The 18,935-nt window shown below is 43.4% G+C and overlaps 2 protein-coding genes across 2 annotated transcripts; both read left to right on the plus strand.

Moving 5' to 3' along the window:
- Positions 1–436: 436 nt before the first annotated feature.
- Positions 437–8,892, plus strand: si:rp71-17i16.5 (phosphatidylinositol 4,5-bisphosphate 3-kinase catalytic subunit gamma isoform). Its single transcript, XM_036533404.1, has 11 exons — positions 437–512; positions 1,400–3,375; positions 3,649–3,714; positions 4,337–4,562; positions 5,054–5,148; positions 5,627–5,773; positions 6,191–6,281; positions 7,126–7,256; positions 7,664–7,775; positions 8,072–8,229; positions 8,551–8,892. The coding sequence occupies exons 2-11, from the start codon at positions 1,411–1,413 to the stop codon at positions 8,809–8,811; spliced, it is 3,252 nt and encodes a 1,083-aa protein (XP_036389297.1). The 5' UTR covers positions 437–512; positions 1,400–1,410; the 3' UTR covers positions 8,812–8,892.
- An 8,211-nt stretch (positions 8,893–17,103) lies between these two features.
- On the plus strand, positions 17,104–18,651 carry si:rp71-17i16.6 (uncharacterized protein LOC100148415 homolog). The gene is made up of 4 exons (XM_036532819.1): positions 17,104–17,271; positions 17,516–17,619; positions 17,727–17,812; positions 18,379–18,651. The coding sequence occupies exons 1-4, from the start codon at positions 17,132–17,134 to the stop codon at positions 18,649–18,651; spliced, it is 603 nt and encodes a 200-aa protein (XP_036388712.1). The 5' UTR covers positions 17,104–17,131.
- The last annotated feature ends 284 nt before the right edge of the window (positions 18,652–18,935 follow it).

The following is an 18,935-nucleotide window of genomic DNA, read 5'->3' on the forward strand; positions in this document are numbered from 1 at the left end:
TCTACATGGGGGGCATGCCAATCCCAGTCGGTCAGATGTATATGTCTCACCCTTGAAAAGCAGTAGATTTTCAATCAAGGTATTTCACTGGCTGTAGTTGCACAGCTATCATCATTATTGTTCATTTCATTCACTCTTCAGAAAATGCCCTTACACAGGGTTACTGAATAACTTAGTTTGTAGTCATGGTCAGATACATGTTACATATTTAATTACTGCATAGTACACATATACTTTTCATATCTTACTTCTAAAGATAACACTGGAAAGTACCCTTTCACCTTGGAATAATACACTCTGAACAACCCTCTAAAGAGGAAGTAGGCAAGGGACCTGTTTTTCACTTTGACTCACCTTTCAGGTATCCAGTCACAAAAGAATGTGGAAGTTAAAACATTGAGAACACTGCAGTACATAAAGGGAAATCAAACAGAAACATACAACCAGTTCAGCAACACCACTGTTCATGTACTTATACAAGTTTTCAGACACAGGACATCAGCCCTCTTAAGGTAAGGCTACTTGAGGTTCTTCCTCAAATCACTTACATTGATGTTTGTGCTAGACTGTGCTGTTTCTGCTAGTCCGTGTTTGTTGTCACACAACCACATGCCATATGGAGGTGTTCGAATACAGACAACCTCCAGATTCACAAGTATAATTTTTTTACATTGTACATATTCTACTGATATTTAATGAGGGATTATTTCAATTTTCATAAGGCAAAATTTAAACCCCTCTAATTTAGCTGTACATTTTGTATTTGTCTGCTTGTGAATGCTAATGTTGCTAGCTCTATTCTTTGAGCTTAATAAAAAAGAAAAAAATTGAGTGAAGAGTATGTTCTTACATAAATTCCTTAATGTTTGAATTTTCATATTTAACAAAAAATATTTTTAATGGAATTTGTATGGGAAATACAGTAACCACACAAGGATATAGTGGATAAGTTGTCAAGAATGAGGAACCATTTCAAAGTATACTGTAAATGATTGCATGCAATCAGCTTACATTGTATTGTATTTACAAAGGACATGCTTTTCAGTTTTGCCATTGTTTTGGCAATTGATGGTTGTATTCATATTTTTAAAAGGTATATTAATCAATGTATGTCATTAGATGATTGTCTTAGCAGATACTGCAGCACAAGATGTTCAAGTTTCATTATTATCAGTATTAAATGTACACTGCCTTCTTTACATTGAATTTTAGAATCAATGTTTTTGATTACTGATTACTGTTTTGATTACTTTTGATCACTGTTGCACTGAAAGATTTGTGAGGATAAAAGGTTTACAGAAGCACTTCATAGAAATAATATTAAGAAATACTTTAAAAGCTATTTTAAAGTGTTATAATTTTGCTTAAACTGACACTTATAATGCATCTCCTTCCCCAGTACAGACGAATATGGAACAGAATGCGGGCTATAATCAAAGACAAACCAGTGGGGGCTACAGCTCATTGTTTGAGGGAGAGCTGTTGAGACCCTCCGGTACTGACAACATTCTAGTGTTCATCTGCACGCTTCAAGAGAGACCAATAGATGCCAGAAGAGACCTCCAGCCTGAGGAGGGTCAGGCCTCAATTCAGGTGCAGCTGCCAGCTCGGTGCAATGTAAACCAGCTACGTCTACACATCTGCATGCAGGTGCAGATGAAGAACTACCTCCCAGACCCGCTCAGAACTCTGGATCCTGAAAAATACCAGCTGCTCTACATTAAGGGGGGCAACTGGTATGAGATCTACGATGATTGCCAGGTCCTTCGGACATTGGATGTGGAGTGGCGTCAGAATGCACGGGGTGTTAGGATGAGCAGGATCTTTGTGGCACCCCAGCGTGAGGACACTGAAGACACGCAGAGTGCTCAGCAGTTCTTAACCTACCTGATTGGGCATGATCTCAGCTCCGCAGCTGCTGACCGACTTGACGAGCTGAACTTCATCCGCAGGAAGTTTGCTACCCCTCGCAGGGAGGAACTGCAGAGACGTGACCCTAGAGCCTATGCCTTGGAGCCTTGGACCACTACAGCTCCCTTCCTAAAGGATCAGCAATCCCAACTCACCCGGGACCTCCTTGTCACCTTTTACTACAAAGATATATGCCTTTCTGCAAAGGTGGACATCACAACACCTGCTTGCACTCTGATGGAGGTTTTCCAAAAAATGATGTCTGAGAATAGTCACAATTTGGAATATCAAGCTGATAATCTGGTGCTGAAAGTCTGTAGGAGGGAAGAGTTTGTCTCAGGACAGTCCCCACTGTCAGATTTCCTGTGGGTACGCCAGTGTCTGAAGACCATGCAGGGGTTACACCTGTCGGTCCTCCTTCTGACATCCCTCAAAAAAGATACCGTGAGGACAGAGGATTGGCCCCTGGTGGACAGTTTTACAGGACTCTCCAGTTCCCATGAGGAGCTCACCCTAACTAAAAAGGATGTGGATGATATCCTGATGATATCGTTGTGGGACTGTCGTCGAAATTTCAGGGTGAAGCTGCTGGGAATCGACATACCCCAGCTCCCCAGTAAAGCCCCCCAGAACATCATCATTGAGGTATCCATCCTGTACGGAAACAAGGTGGTATCCACAATCTGCTCCACCCCTAAAACATTTACGGAGGAAGTGCTCTGGAACACGTGGCTTGAGTTTGACATACCTCTGAAAACCCTCCCACGTGGCTCCAGGCTTGGCTTCACAATCAATTCCAGTACCCTTGAGAGCACCACAAAGGAGTCCAAGTCTACAGGGGGCAAGGCAACAGACTTCCAGAAAGGAAAAGGAAAGGCACTTTACTTTGTGAACCTTCTCCTAATTGACCACAGATCTGTTCTGAGGCAGGGGCTGCACACCCTCCACATGTGGCCTTTCCCTGAGCAAGAGGAGGAGGTGTTCACTTATGAAGCGGATAAGCTCTCTTCCGCCACAAATCCAGACCAAGCAAACTCCATGGCTGTCACTTTCCTCTTGGACCGGTACAGCTTTCCTGTTGTCCTTCCTCACAGCACTTCCTCTCCAGGGGTCTCCAGTTCTCGCAAGGGCTCAGATGCAGATAAGGTGGGTAAGGAAGGCATAGCATCACCCGTGTCTCCGCTCTCGAGTGATACTGTTCTCAGGAGACTGAAAGAGAAAAGTGAGCACTATGGCTCCAACCTCCCTCAGTTCCTCAGGGCGGTCAACTGGCTAAAATTTGAAGATGTACAGGATGTCCACTGGTTACTGCGCAACTGGGACCCCAGCGATCTGGATGTTCCCGTTGCCCTGGAGCTGTTGAGTGTGGACTTTGCTGATGAGCAGGTCAGGAAACTAGCTGTCCAGAGGCTTGAGAACTTGTCCAATGATGAGGTGCTGAAGTACTTGCTGCAGCTGGTACAGGTAATATTTCTTGAGCTGTGTACAGTGGTGCACTTCAAATTGAACACACTGCAACCAACGCAATTATCTCTTTATGCACTAAAGCCAGTCTCATGTATACTTTTTGTCATTTCCATTTCCTGTTTTTATCAGCAAGTTCATGTTTAAGGTTTTAAGTCAGGGTTTCAGTTTGCACCTTTAAGGTTTAGATAAACATTAGTTTATCTGTGTTTCCATTGAACTGCCTGTTGGGTCATGTGGTTAATGTTTTAAGGTTTCCCCTCTTTCACTCAGACTTTAAAAGTTGAGCCTTACCACGACAGCTTCCTTGCCAGATTCCTCATCCAAAGAGCACTTAGAGTAAGTATCATTGTTCTCGCTTAACCTTCATGTTCAGCATTATTATGCACAGCATTTCATCAGGGAATGAATGTGCAGCATTATATGACTGTGATATTTGCAGATATTATTAACAAATACAAGTGTTGCACACAGTTCAAAATTCAGCACAGTTTAGATAAAATTACAACCATACAAACTACCAGGCAAGCGTATAGTAGCATTATACTGTAATTCATAATTACTAAGACAATTTAACAACAAATTGTAACAGCTAAACAGAATTGTACAGTAGGAAAACTGAAGGAAAATCAAGGTTGTAAAAGGGGTTTTCATCCTCAGAAATCAGTGAAAGATGGTGAGTAGGTCATGCTACCATTGAGATGCCTCATTAAGATATAGGAGATAATGATAATGGACACATAAAATGTATTTTGAAGTAACACAATCAAAATTAAAAAGTAGTCCACACACGTGTTTACTAATTACTTTTAGTAGGGTACATAAATTGAATTTGCTGCAAATTTTCCGGCTGAGTACATGGGCAAAGTGTAGAATTGTAAGAGAACTAATTCATGCCCTAGATAAAGGCCTTTGCCATTGAGTTTCTAGTTAATCCCACCATATTTTTTTTTCCACACAGAGTAAGAGAATTGGCCACTACTTGTTCTGGTACCTGCGCAGCGAGGTGACCGGGGGTCCATACTTCCGGCAACGCCTGGCTGTGGTCTTGGAGGCATACCTGCTAGGCTGCGGCCAGGCCATGCTGGACAGCTTTCTTCGACAGGTCCAACTGGTGGAGTGTCTGAACAAGGTGGCCATCGACATCAAAAGGCTCTTCCCGGACAAGAGTGACCTCCCACCTACTGGTGAGGTTCTGGGCAATGTTGGGCAATGACAGTGCTGAAAGTGGGTCAGGGGTAGGGTTACTGGTGATCACAGATTATACTGCTGTGGGGAGATGCAACAGACCACAGCATATCTTCTATCTTCCTTAAACATTTTCCCGAAACCTTGACTCAGAAAACATAAAACACTGCGATGCAGAAAGATTCTACCATTTACAAATCCCAAAGTAACCACAGGGAATAACGTTTTTCATTTCTGTGTTTGTGAGATACTAGCATGCTGTGCTGAATGAAAGCAATGCAAGTATAACAGCACTATTGATTAATCAGGCCGAGTCATAGCGGCAAAATGAGAATGATTTGGCCTTTACTGAATATGTACAGTGGGTTATAACTGCAGCTTAACCATACAACAAAGAGAAGTCTTAAATGACACAGATTTGACATTTTATTAAAAGCCAGTCATATTTGTCAGATGTAGCTATAAATGGTTTTGTTTTGTTTGGGATTAGCTGCCAGCCTGCTGCAGGATATGCTGAAGAATTCCAATCTTCCGGCAGACTTCCAGGTGCCGTTTGACCCCCGCATCAGAGCAGGCCCTATCCTGGTGCGTTAACTGTGATGATTTTATTGATTTTATTTATTATGTGTTGAGTGAGTTGATGACATTGCAGGTAGACTGTATTCCCTGACAGTTACAATGATTTTCACATAAAGTGTAGAATAGTGTAACAGTTAGACTGGCTGATCATGGATTTTTTTGTAGAGGGTGTGGGCAGAAACTGCCAGGTGCAATTAGAAAACCGGAACACCAAAGCTCTGACTGGTGATGTTTTTTATATCACAAAGGTCTTTAATGCCATATTCCACCAACCAGGTATTCTTATGCAACAACCATTATGTAACTCCCAAAACAGTTACCTGATGATGCCAGTGGTCACCTATGCATTGTGGAAAACTTTTCTTTTCCAGACTATACGTCTAATATAGAGTGTTCTGAAATCAATTCGTAATTAACCTGGCCATTTGTTGTTCCTCTTGCCACCTTTCTTTTCCCCCATTCCACTCTTTCCAACTCCCTCCAGCTGGAAAAGTGTAAGGTCATGGCTTCCAAGAAGAAGCCCCTGTGGCTGGAGTTTTCGTCTACAGATTCACAGGGTCCCCCTGTTCCACCTGTGGGCATCATCTTCAAACATGGTGATGACCTGCGTCAGGACATGCTGGTCATTCAGGTATGAGAGAGGGTCTACATGGTGTTTCAGAAGGTACTGATGTTTTATTTAGGGTAATACTGTTGTATTATTATTGGAATTATTTCCTGTCACACAATATTATCTGCAATAATAATAATGATAATAACTATAATAGTAATAATAATAAGAAGAATGTAGTACATTAGATTATGAGTGCAACCAGTGGTTTTAAGAATACAGTTTCATCAGCATCTATTGTATGAGCACAAACAGAAACAATGGGGAGATATTTTCCATACTATCAAAGGGTTCTTTTCATGAATTCTCGACAGGCTAGGAGCCCACTTGTTCTTCCAAACAGCGGCTGCTTTTTCAAAGTTTTTTTTTTTTGCTATCGTTGTGGTTATTGTTGTCATCAGGTGTACTTTAACTTCTCTCCTGTTTCGTACTTTTCAGACATTGATGATTATGGATTCAATCTGGCAAGAGAAATCATTGGATCTAAACCTGGTGCCCTATGGCTGCATCTCCACAGGACACAACATAGGTAACCAACACTTTCAACTGAGCTGAATATAATTAATCCACACACTCATCAGAACACAGCACAGCCAATCAGCATGGTCACATCTCCAGCTTGTCTGGGTTCAGTTGCCCAGTTGTCTATAGTAACTTTGAATTTAAATTAATGAGGGAAACATAGGTTGAGATAAATCTGTGTCAGAAATGACAAACCTTCTTCATTCGCTGGGTAGCCATATTAGCTCCATTACAGAATTAGCTTACTCTGTTTTTTTCCGTCTGTTACTTTAGGTAGAGTGTCATTTGAAGATATATAAAATAGTATGAATATCTATAGCATAGCAAAGTGTATAGCATGTGTTTTGCAGCCAATTTGAGGTGATACTCAAAAGTTAATGGCCAGAAAACTACTTCCTGGTTGGTTTTCAAAACTATGACAAAGGTAAAATGATAATATTATTTTGCCTTCATACTGTCTGACATGTGCCTTCTTACAGCATAAATCTCAATGTAGAAACACACACGCACACACACACATACATGTGTATATATGCTCAATGCTCAAAATGTTCAAAATGCTGCTAATGCCTGTAATAGGAGTAAGACTGCATGTACCTTGCTCCTTAATTCTTTCCATTCAGCACTTTCAGCCTTTCAGGCTCATTTACACCCTCCATTATATGCACCAAACAATGGCTGAACAAGCAGTACTTCACAATTTTCACAATTTTCAAAATGAGAGCCAGCCAACTCCTTATGCCTTAAAAAAAGTACTTCTTTTGCCTTGTTTTAGCCTGAGAGTACACTGATTTCCTGAGGCTTAGTGAGTGCAAATGCTCTCAGTGACACAGATGTCCTCTCTGACGCAGGTATGATTGAAATTGTGAGGAATGCTGTCACCATCGCCGCCGTGCAGCGCAGCAGAGGGGGGACTACTGGGGCCTTCAAAAATGAAGCACTGTTCGAGTGGCTCAAAAGCAGGAGTCTGCTACAAGAAATAGTAAGATGTCACCTCTCAACACATGACCCTGATCTCTGCTACAAGAGCAGTTTTATTGTCTGTAATATGGACCCTGCGTTTCAGAAAGACTGCAGTTCCCAGGGGGCTACATTTCAAGGGAGCATCACAAAATATTGTTCATATTTCAACATTATGAATTCAACATATGTCAACTTATGTCAACAATTGGTTGGTTTGCTGTATTGCTTTTGAACTTTGAGGCCAAATTCCAAGTGTCCTTATGATTGTGTCAACTTTGACCGCAGAAGAAACACACGAAGACTGCTCACATCAAAAGATCATCTATTCTTCGGACCGCCTAATTCTTTGACAAAAGCAGATGACTGTATTCCATATATTTTGTGCTTGCTCTCTCCTTCCTCTTTCCAATCTGCCCTGATGTACAGCACTACCAGACCATGGAGAGGTTTGTCACTTCCTGTGCTGGATACTGTGTGGCTACTTATGTGCTGGGGATAGGGGACCGCCACAATGACAATATCATGATCATGGAACAAGGTAAGGGCTGGAAGAGGAGTTGTAGGGAAACAGCCTAGAAGTGTGCTCAGGGCAGACACTTTTAATAGTGGTCAGGATAGCGATGTGTAACAGTGGTCACGGCAGTGGTGTGAAGTAGTGGGCTGGGCATTAGATTCTGGACCTGAGGGTGATGCCTCTGTTTTACCCTTTAGCAAGGTACTTAAAATGCTCAGAAAGCAGAAAATGTAAAATTCCCTCCTGTATGATGATATCCAGCAAGCAAATGAACAATATGGTTAGGTGTAATACTGTTCTTTTTTTCTTTTGCTCTGAAGGAAATCTCTTCCACATCGACTTTGGGCACATCATGGGCAACACCAAACGGTTTCTAGGTGTAAACAGGGAGAGGGTTCCATTCGTCCTGACTCCTGACTTCCTATACGTCATGGGCAGAGTGGGCAAGAAGTCCAGTCTCTACTTCCACAGGTTCACGGTGAGGAGCTAACTGGCTTCCTTCATAATACTGATTCTGTATCCTCACAACTAAATAATTCAAGCCCTCATTATTCAGTGACTGGATGATTGGGGCCCTCTTCATGATTAGATGGCTTGTGTTGATCTTGTTTGGACCTATCACCACTGTGTTGCTGGTTGCTGGTTTTATGCTGTGTTTCATGTAAAAAAAAATCATCAGCCTAGATGGCTCCAAATGGATGAAATAAAAGATTATCCCTAACTACACAACATTCACCTGTAATGTACACAAGACTTCTGCTCCTCCTTAATAGTATTCCTGATCACTTGTACTCCTCAGCACACCTGTATTCAGGCCTACCTGGCCCTACGCTGCCACTCCCGGCTGCTGGTCACACTATTCTCCCTGATGCTGCTGACGGGGATCCCAGAGCTCAGCTGTGCGCAGGACATGGTCTACCTGCGGGAGGCGCTGCAGGAGGAGCGCAGCGAGGAGGAGGCAGGCAACCACTTCCTGCAGCAGATCAACATGTGCGAGCAGCTGAACTGGACCGTGCAGACCAACTGGTGGATCCACATGGTGGCGGGTATCAAGGGCTGAGACGGGCTGAGATGTTACTGACCAAACCACCCTTCCGCTCTCAGCAACTCAGAACACTAGCATTGAACAGTGGTCTGAACACCCCAGCCCTGTCTTGTGCTGGCTGTAGGACTTGTTCAGACAAAGTTCTGATCTGATCTCAATAAACCCTCATTCTGGGGAAAATTCTTTAAGGTGAAAAGTAAACTATCCCTTAATATTTGTAACATTCCAATGTACCCTTTTTGTAATCAAATCTAGGAAGAAAATTCTTTAAGACGAAAATTAAATTACCCCTTAATATTTGTAACATTCCAATGTGCCCTTTTTGTAATAATTTCTAGGAAGAACTTTACGATCAATTAACTGGGTCCAAAAAGTGAGGCTTCAGCAAACACACAAAAATGCATTGGAAAATGCCAAACACCCTTGAAAGTCGCAGCAAAGCAGGGCAAGAAAAAAACAGGGTCACATTCCAAAAAGTCAAACATGATGTAGGAAAAGTAGTAAAAACTATTTAGCATCTGCTGCAAGTCTTGTTATGAAGAATGCCAGCAAATAAGCGCTGAACATTTTGACAGCAGTCTTTCTCAATGGTGTTGGCAAAGACAGCTGCTAAAATATGGGTGCTTATGAAGTGATTAAGTAATTATGAAGAAATTGTGTTACTGCTGATTTGTATCATTTTGTATACATCTCTGATGGATGTTTTGACTTTGTTGATTACTGATGAAATTGTATTTATGTTGGTAGCTATGAAATCACAACTAATTATCATACAAGTTTGGTCTGATAATAAATTTGTTTGAAATCTACCCATTTGATGAAATTAATGATTAAAAATGAAATGAGTTACATAAGTGATGGATATTAAAGTGTGTGAGAATACACGCTATTCTTGCATGTAAAGACCAAGAAAAAGACCAAAAATTTTGCTTGGCTTTTTTAATAATGTCAGGCAAGCTGTCTTATGGCTTATGGTATCAATGATGATGTTGTTGAAAGTATTGCTTTATTGTGTAGCGCATGTACCATGTGGCTGTGTAGGGCAATGTGAGACCCACATGTTTAACCACAGGTGGGGCAGGACTAATCGGCACCAGGGAGCAGGGATCCTTTGGAAGGGTGATGTCTTTGAGCATGCTTCTCCATACTCCTCCTGGTGCCTTGATTCTGGAAGTGCATGATGATGCGGAGGCAGAGGGATAGCCAGGTGTGGTGTTTGCACGCCAGGGTCTCTATGGGTGATGGCTGGGATGTCACATCTCTCAGGGAAAGATTTAATGTGGTCCTCGAAGCATTTCTTTTGTTCTCCAGGACACCTATGCCATAATTAGATGGACAGATTGAAAGAGTCTGCTTGGGAATTTAGCCAGGACAACAGGGAACCCCGTTCACTTTGTGAGAGATGCCATGGGATCTTAAATACCCAGAGTAAGTCAGGACTTCAGTTTAACATCTCAGCCAAAAGATGTTATCTCCTACAGCACAGTGGGAGATATCACCCTGTCACTACCCCATCCCCAGCGCTGAGTTGGGTTACTGTCAGGTCAGAGGACTTCCTGTAGCAACCTGGTTTTCCAGAAGGCTTCCCATCTTACTGCTAACCAAGACCACACCTGTTTTCCTGCAGCCATCAGGCAAGCTGCTGGTAATACGAGAGCTAGATTTCTTTTCAGTTGACAGCTCACATATTAAGTTAGATGTCATACCTAGGAAGTTTCTTTTCCTCCAGAGTATACCTCTAAATTTTAGTACTCCTGCAGTGCCAGGATAGAGCACCCCTGCTCCACAGTGACAGCTGAGAAAGAGCGCCCCTCTGTTTTGTGAACTGCACTTATATTTTGCACCACTAGATGGCTCTCATTCTGGTTGAATGATGGTAATTCCCCAATATTGTCAAAATAGACAACACCCTCAGAGCCTGTCAAATATGTCCCTTCTCCACATCGAATGTATATGCTGTATTATTTTTAAGCATATTTATAGCGCATTGTGTTGATAATGTTCTTGATAAAAGTAAAATATGCGTAACTATGACGACAATGACAGTTATCTTTTGACATTTTTAATACTTATAATTTGATTCATTTATTTTGTTCATGGGGGCATAATGAGGATCTTGATGTCAGCTGGTTGCGCTTTAAGATTGAAACCGTTACATCTTACGCCCCACTGGTTCGCTTCAGTACTGTGTGTTCAAGTTAAAATTAGCTCTTATATATCTGGAATTTTCTCAACTTTATTGCTTGTGATTTATCATAATTATGAACTTTCTTTGTTCCTACTGCTCTGTATTATTTCCTGTCCTGACTAAGAGGAATCCTTCTGACACCGCACATTAAGAATCATTGCTATTCATTGCTGTGGTTGTGGTGTGTTTTTTTTTTCATCGAACAGAATGTTCTGACACACGCACACTCACACACGCGCACATACGCGTGCGCACACACACACACACATACACTACACACTGAAAGAGCCCCTTGCAGTGACGTCCGGTGGACTGGGGCAAGAATTGTAAGGGAACTCCAGTGGGTCTTTGTGAGAGGAGGGAAGCTTCCCCATGTTTTTTTGTGCTGTCACTTCCTCTTAAAAAACCTGAACAGTAGCAGTACAAAGCAAGACACACAGTATGATGTAATTACAGTGTTTTTCTTTTTTCTTTTCAACCCAAGGAGAGATAGCAAGGAGCAAGCAAAGGTTAATGATATTGGCAGTAAGTATTTGAGCTGCAGTTTGTGTGTGTGTGTGTGTGTGTGTGTGTGTGTGTGTGTGTCTTTTGTGTGTGTTTGTGTATGGGTCCACATGTGTGCCTGTGTGTATGCATGTGTGAGTGAGGGGGGGGTTCAGGAATGCTTTGTGTGGGAAAATTATGGGACAACTAGGTGGAGTTAATGTGACTGTATTTTGGGTAGGAGGAGGAGAGCTGGTTGAGGCAGTTAGAAGAAATGGTGAGGGGAGTATGGGGGATGAGGGGGGATTCTGATATGTGAACAGCTAAAAAAAAAAAACTGTCTCACAACCAGGCCTGTCTGAGAAGCTGCCAGACAGCCAAGCCGCCACATGATGGGCTGAACCCGCATGGGCCTGTCTCGCCTTCCTCTCTCTGCTCTCTCTTGCTCTCCACTCTTTCTCTCTCTGTCTCTCTCCCTTCTCTTTCCATCTCTACCTATTTCCTCACTTGCTCTCCCCTTTTCTTTCTGTTTTCCCTCCCTCTTCCCCCTCTCTCTCTCTCTCTCTCCTCTCCCTCCTCTCTCTCCCTCTCTCTCTTTCATATCGTGTCACTGAGTCTTGGGCCAAGCCACCACATGGTCTGAACCCAAATGAACCTGCTTTCTTTTCTCTCTCCCTCTCTCCTCCTCCCCTCTCTCTTCATCTTTCTTTCCTTGTTTCTGGGGACTGAACCTTGTACCAGGCAATCACCGGGATTACCCCGACACACGACTTAAAAAGGTAAGTTCATGCATTTTGAACATCACTGGAAAATTTTATGATTGCTGTGCAATAATTCTGCCATGTCTGCAGTTTATACCAGTCAGTTGATAAAGGGATGACACCTGCCAGTGTTTTACAGGAAATCATTTCTTCCATATCAAGAAAGACTGGAGAATCTAGGACTTAATCAAGCCTACTAGTGACTGAGACAAATCTTATTAGCTTGGTTTTTACCCAAAATTGGGAGGGAATATTTCCTTAACAATGGATAATGTTGTGACGGACTGGGTCGTGGCACGTGAGATTTAGATTGCGCCTGTTTTTGTAAAAGCTGGGTGTGTGATGTGAAATACTATTTTTGTGGAGCGGCCAGGAGAATCGCCACGGGTCTGTTTGTTACTAGGACAGTGACGGTGATCAGAGCTAGGCTGGCTGAGCCACTATCACTGTCACTACTCATTTGCTCGGGAGCCGCCCTTCCCTAGCAGGCTTACAGTGTTTACACTCTCAGTCTTTATGCAGTCATGGAGCTGCACTTCTGGTGAAGTTTTAAATGGCTCACAAGAGCAGGAATTCAGTCCTATTACCATGGGGTCCAGAGGGTCCATTTGTCTTAAGTGCAACTACGGGACCACTGTCCGAGCAGCACCACGTGCTGTCACAGTGAAGCTCATTGGCAACAGTGGTGCCTCATGCTGGAGGAGCCGATGACCCAGTTTGCGACTAACCTACTATGCTGGGTGTGCGCGCATGCATGCATGCCTGTGGGTGTGTTTGTGTGTGAGTATGTGTGTGCATGTGCAGTATGCATGTGGGGGTGTTTGTGTGCGCATTTGTACATGCATGCATGTTTACATCCGATTTTCGGAGAAATGCTATTGTTGCGATCATGTGACGATGTAAAATCTCTGGTTTAACTTCACCAAATTTTAATCCACCAGAAATAAAAATTTCATATTGTTTTTTTCCTATGCAAAAAAGCATGCATTTGATACAATTTCCTGATTTTTCTTCTCATTTTGTACTGAAAGGTAGAATGTCTAATAAAGGTAGAATGACTAACGTGCATTTTTACTGGACCTTAAATGACTTTCTAAGCATGTCATTTCCCCCTTTAGTGATCAAGATATCTACTTCCCTACATAGCTTTGTGGTGTGCTGACATTCACACCCTCCTTGGCTCACCCTCTGCTGCTGTTGACATGGAAGTGGGCTGCCTCCCCCTCTCGCTCTCACAGGGTAAAGGGAATGACGGCATGCCTCGGGAGGTCTAGCTTCACTATTCAATAAAGTCATTCCAAAGGTCTGGCAGCAGGATGTTTTTTTTTTTTTTTTCTGAGGACCTTCTGTCTGAACTACTGCGACTCTACATCTGAAATTATTTCATTGTGCATTGTTATAGTCTTTCTTCTTTTTCTTTCCCTGACCCTGTTTTAACCTTTCTGTAAAAAAAAAAAAAAAATTGCCGCAAAGCTAGGCATTGGATGGCACTGTTTTGTTTAAAACAACTTTAGACGCAACTTTTGTTTTTTTTTTTTTGACATGCGGAGTTTATGATGTCACTGATGTGCTAGTGGCAGCTGGTGGCATGCTTTGAGACCCCTCCCTACTGTGTGGAGTACTGTATGAAGGCGGTCAAGCAGTGAGCGTGTTGTCCGGGAACAAGCAAAGGGCCCCACCCTCCCCCATGGATGGAACCATATCTGTTTGTTTTCACCCTCCAAAGATGCATTGCCCGAGAGAAAGAGATTTTAAGATTTTTTTTTGTTTTGATGATCTCTTTGTTATATTTATTTTTCATATATATGGCCATAATAATTTCATGTTATTGTGATTGTGTCAACAACAAGCATGGTACGATATTTGCCTTTATAAATGCAAAACTGAGCACGGCACATACTTTACATACGATTCCATTTCCCAATTAGCACTGAAGCTCCTCAGTGAACAGTGTGTAACGTGGATCCTCTGTACACTAAAATAGAATTTGCTAACTGAACCCAACTCTTCAACCATTTTGTACATGAAGCTTGGTATTTCACAGTAGCACTACTGGCAAGAATGCAGCCATACAGAAACTTCAGTTTGCAAGGCTAACAGTGGGCTTGTGTGCATGTGCATGCGCTCACAGTGTGTATGTGAGTGCCAATATCTGTGTATACAAAATGTATGCATATGAATGTCGATGTCTATGAATAATGTGCAGGTGTGTGTGCGCGTTTGCAAAGTGTGGGGTAGACAGCCGTAGGTGTGGCTGCTCCTCTTTGTGCTGGTGTGCTTGTGGAGGTGGCTGCTTAGACGTATCAATACTTTATAGCTCCCTGACCGGGCCGTTCAGAAATCACAGTGCAGGAGGGGAGCCCTCTGGCTGCACAGTCTATAATCTACTGTACACTCATACGCGCAAACACGAGGACCACAGAACACAGGAAAATGTGATCGCTTCAGTTTGCTTTCACTTTGTGTATGGGTGTGTTTGTGTGTGTGTGTGTGTGTAGGAGGAATCTCTTGGTCTCTGCTCTGCTCATTGTTCCTTCTTTTGCCAGGGACCCTGCAGCCACGCTGACACCCGGAGGTCCCCCTTTCAGCGCCAGCCGCCCGTGGCTAAGCTGTTATGACATGCTGCAGCGTCCTCTGACCCCCCAGAGTATTGGGGGGGGGGGGTCGCTTGGGGAGGTGTGCAGAATGCCCTGTGGGAGTAGGCATCTGAGAGCTGAACAACACGTGTTGTGGAGAAAAACACTACCCTCCATAAAGGCACAAGATGTTGTTCTGCAGGTAAACTTGGAATGCTGTCCTTGTACTGACTAAGGAGGGTGTAAGAATACAACACGTTTGTATATCACAATGCTGTGCGTTTCTGAGAAAGGCTTCAAGGCGACTTCAATAAAAAGAGGCAAAGGGGTTGTGATCTTACAGCCACATGGAGGGAGGAGTGGGAAATTACATTAGAATGTTGGGTTTATTTTTAAAAATCAGTGGGAGTAAAAAGAGGTTATTTTACAATATACTTTTGAAGGGCAGTTATGCAATTTCATTATTATCATTATTATCAGAAATTCTGATTTTTCCAGAAAGTTTTATCATCCATCTTGACAGACTGCATTCTTGTAATGGGAGTGAGTCTGACTGAGTCAAATGTGATATGGTGTCAGGGTAGGTCGGGGAGACTGTAAATATAATGCTGATACACACTTGAAGCAATTTCTATAGTTGTGTGTGTGGTGACAAGTGGAAGGGGAGACATCTTGCCTTTTCTAGCATAACCGATTTCCTCTGGTGTTCAGAGTCAGCTGCAGTTTTCTAGCACCATTTGAAATCGGTTGTGTTTAAGGGCGTGTCACCTGAGGAAGGATGAACCTGAAGCTACAGACTTTGCATATCTGCTCCTCATACCAAAGTCTGAGCTGGGACTTAAGGTTGGTTTGACTTCAGACCTGAAAAGCAAAATAAAGCTTTGATGTGAGAATACTTTTTATCCATGGCATGTGATACATCATCCTCACAAGCTCTAGGTTTCCACAGAAGAAACATGCAGGATTGAAAAGAGACAGGTCATTTTTTATGCCACCATGGTCAAAACATTTAGCACACCAATCTATAAACTGAAACCTCAGGGTGGAGATTCTCTCCCCAACGCCTGACCCTGGATAAGTAGCTTGGCAAAAACCGTTGGGGACTGTATTAACAAAAGCAGTTGCCTAGCTCTAAAACAGACCTGACAGGCCTCATCATTGTTCTCGGAAGGATAAATGGTTCCACAGTGGACTGACCACACTTGGCTAATGTTGAACAATGATAGATTCTAAAATCAAAGCAGAAATCATGAAAAATTATCCCACAAACCCCTTTGACTTAGTTTGCATGCGAGAGTAAATCCAAGTACACGTTTTAAAATCATAAATCAGATCAATTTGATGGGGGAGTTTAATTCTGATGCTTGCTTCCTGTGTCTCATATCATGATTTGTTCCTTTCTCACACCAGCAGGTTAGCCCCCCTTGTCTCCTGGCTGTTTGCTGAAGTCTCTCTCCTCTCCTTTGGAGCTGGTTTTGAGATTAACAGGACGAGTTTGGGCCCGCAGCAGTGGGGTCAATCATTAAACACTCCAGTGGAAAACAAAAACTCACACATGCTCACATACACACACACACACACACACACCCTTCCCTGGTGCACGGCTGACACGCGAGCTCCCAGCGAGGGAGCGGAGAGCACTTATCTGTCTCCTCTCTTCTTTGGGGAATCAGGGTACTGTCAGGCTCCTGGCAACCGGTCCCTCCCGATGCATGTCTGCGGCAGCCTGCTGCCACCTCCTCAGTCAAACAGTGAAGGGAAGGTGCCCCGAGGAGTGAGATTTACACCGAGGGGGGCATCAGCAGCAGCTGCATGAGGAAGCTGGGTCTCGCGCCGGGCACTGGGCTGAAAGGTAAGAAACACAGAGATCAACAGGACAGGCATGATACTGATGTTTGCTGAAAGGGCTAGTGCAAGAAAACGGAAGGAGGTATGAATCAACCCGTCATTTGACAGTGCTGCTTTCTGCTTCTAGTGAGGCATGTTTAGGTCGTTAACCTGCAAAAATGACAAAAGCTGTAAACATGTGCTGAGATTTGCAACTTTGTCTTTTTGTCTGTGTTCACGGGGCACCTGACATGCAAATGATGCTGGCCATCGTACCAACACAGGTTCTGACAAGCAAATGATGCTGGCCACCGTATCAACACACAGGTTCAAACCAGCAGACTTGGCAGGAAGGACAGGGAGGTTTCAGATCTGCAGAATGCTGACTGGAACATATTTGCATTGCAGCGCATATGTGTTGGCGTCTTTGGCTGACTCATCAAACACAGAGACCGTCTTGGCACAGCCCAGTGGCATCACCAGAGGTTTCCAGGCTGAAAATGGAGACAGATGGGCAGGAGCGAATGCTGGATACCAAAAGACCTGGGCATATGCCATCCACCTACCCACTTCAGGAACATGGCACTGGGCCTGAAACAGAGCCTCTTGTAGAGCAGAGCGTCCACCAACACCTGCATAGGTGTGGCACCCAGACAAACAACAAGTGATAGGTGCACTTAAGGCCCGTTAAGGCCATGTGTCTGTTTTATGTTTCACAGGAAATATCCACTCTGAAAGCCTCATCCACACCGATCTGATATCAGAGATAAGACTGTGAAGCTTGGATCTGTTGTGTTATGGTGTGTGTGTGTGTGTGTGTGTGTGTAGGAGGAATCTCCTGGTCTCTCTGCTCTCATTATTTAACCAGCTGGTTTTCTTTGCAGACTGTTTGGACATGCTACAGCAGAGTACTTTCTTAGCCCCTCCTTCACGCACACAGCCACGCCCCCCTGGCTCAGACAGATGATGGATCACATGGATATTGATGGTGCGCTTTTCTGTCCTTCCTGGACACAGATGCTCCATTCATCTTGGTTTGGTGTTGTGTCAACATCAGCTAGTGATTGGATTGTGTCATGTGGCTTGGGTACACAGATCGGGTGAGTGCAGTTGCAATATGGGATGCCATGCGAGAGCACTCCAATGCTGAGCTTATGAGACTGGAGGCAGAGTCTCCTCAGGTGAGTTGCAAGACAAATGATTCCTCTATTACTTGCTTTCTGCAAGATGTACATGTATTTGTCATGGGAACAAATTGAATGAAAATGTCAAGGGAAAAATTTATTTGTAATTAATAATGGGATGTGAAGTTTAGAGTCTGACATCATGAGTGAGGAGTATTTTGCAATAACTCCTCATATATTCTTCATATCCCATGACCATCTCTGTTAATTGTAAAACAAAATTTTTGTGCCTGTTGAGCTCATATGCTAGCCAAGCACAGGAATCCTTTAAGTCAGCTGTGATTAGAAGTATAGCAAACCCCTTGGGATCAGTGTGTCAGAGAGTGCAAATCAGACAGTGCAGAAACAACATCAGAGTACTGACTTGACTATGAGACAGCACAAGCTTATCCACAGTTAATTTGCACAAGCCAAGTTGGTCATAATCAGTTACATTTGAGTTGAGGTCCTTCAAATGTACCTTTGTGAATGAAAGACCATCAGGCTCAAGGCAAAACGCTGCAGTGCATTTTGTGTGTCCTGCACTGATCCTCACCTCCTCTGGGGGGCGGTGTCCACCCCAGCAGCCTGCTCTGCAGAACAAGAACAGCACAGATGGCAGAGATCTGGAACGAGGGAGGGGCCACCAGCCTGCCTTATTCCAGGTCAGGCTCATGTTCCGCTTGGCCCAAATCAACCAGTCCCGCGCCGCCCTGCTCCTTGCCAACAACCGCCTGCCTCCTCTCTCAGAGACCTGGGAGCAGGAGGGTCCTCGAAAGTACTTCCATCAAAGGAGAACCACTGAGACACAGGGAGGCCGGCACAAAGATGACAGGGGAAAACACAGTCGGATATGAGCTAATGTACAAATCTGTGGGAGTATTTATCATGTTCCACACCAAATTGTGTTATTTTTACACATAGTCACTTTTACAATGTAATAACACTGTTCAGGTACCAGTAGTGAGTTTCAATAGTGCCTATGAACATTACTGAATGTCAATATTTTTTGCATAAAAGTAGTGTTGGTGTAGTTTTTTGGTTTGTTTTTCTTTTGTCTGTTGTATAAGTGTAATATGTGTACCACAAGAGGGCAGTATCTGATAATTTTACAGGTTCACCAAGAGTGGTCTTTCACTTT

This window comes from Megalops cyprinoides, chromosome 7, assembly GCF_013368585.1.
Source record: "Megalops cyprinoides isolate fMegCyp1 chromosome 7, fMegCyp1.pri, whole genome shotgun sequence".
NCBI lineage: Eukaryota > Metazoa > Chordata > Actinopteri > Elopiformes > Megalopidae > Megalops > Megalops cyprinoides.

Bases quoted from the DNA above. Each gene is read 5' to 3' on its own strand.
- si:rp71-17i16.5 (XM_036533404.1), top strand. From the start codon at position 1,411: ATGGAACAGAATGCGGGCTATAATCAAAGACAAACCAGTGGGGGCTAC. The intron at 3,715-4,336 runs GTAAGTATCATT...TTTTCCACACAG, and splicing joins TCATCCAAAGAGCACTTAGA to AGTAAGAGAATTGGCCACTA. The intron at 5,149-5,626 runs GTGCGTTAACTG...AACTCCCTCCAG, and splicing joins TCAGAGCAGGCCCTATCCTG to CTGGAAAAGTGTAAGGTCAT.
- si:rp71-17i16.6 (XM_036532819.1), top strand. From the start codon at position 17,132: ATGGAGACAGATGGGCAGGAGCGAATGCTGGATACCAAAAGACCTGGG. The intron at 17,272-17,515 runs GTGTGGCACCCA...TTTTCTTTGCAG, and splicing joins GTCCACCAACACCTGCATAG to ACTGTTTGGACATGCTACAG. The intron at 17,813-18,378 runs GTGAGTTGCAAG...TGTCCACCCCAG, and splicing joins TGGAGGCAGAGTCTCCTCAG to CAGCCTGCTCTGCAGAACAA.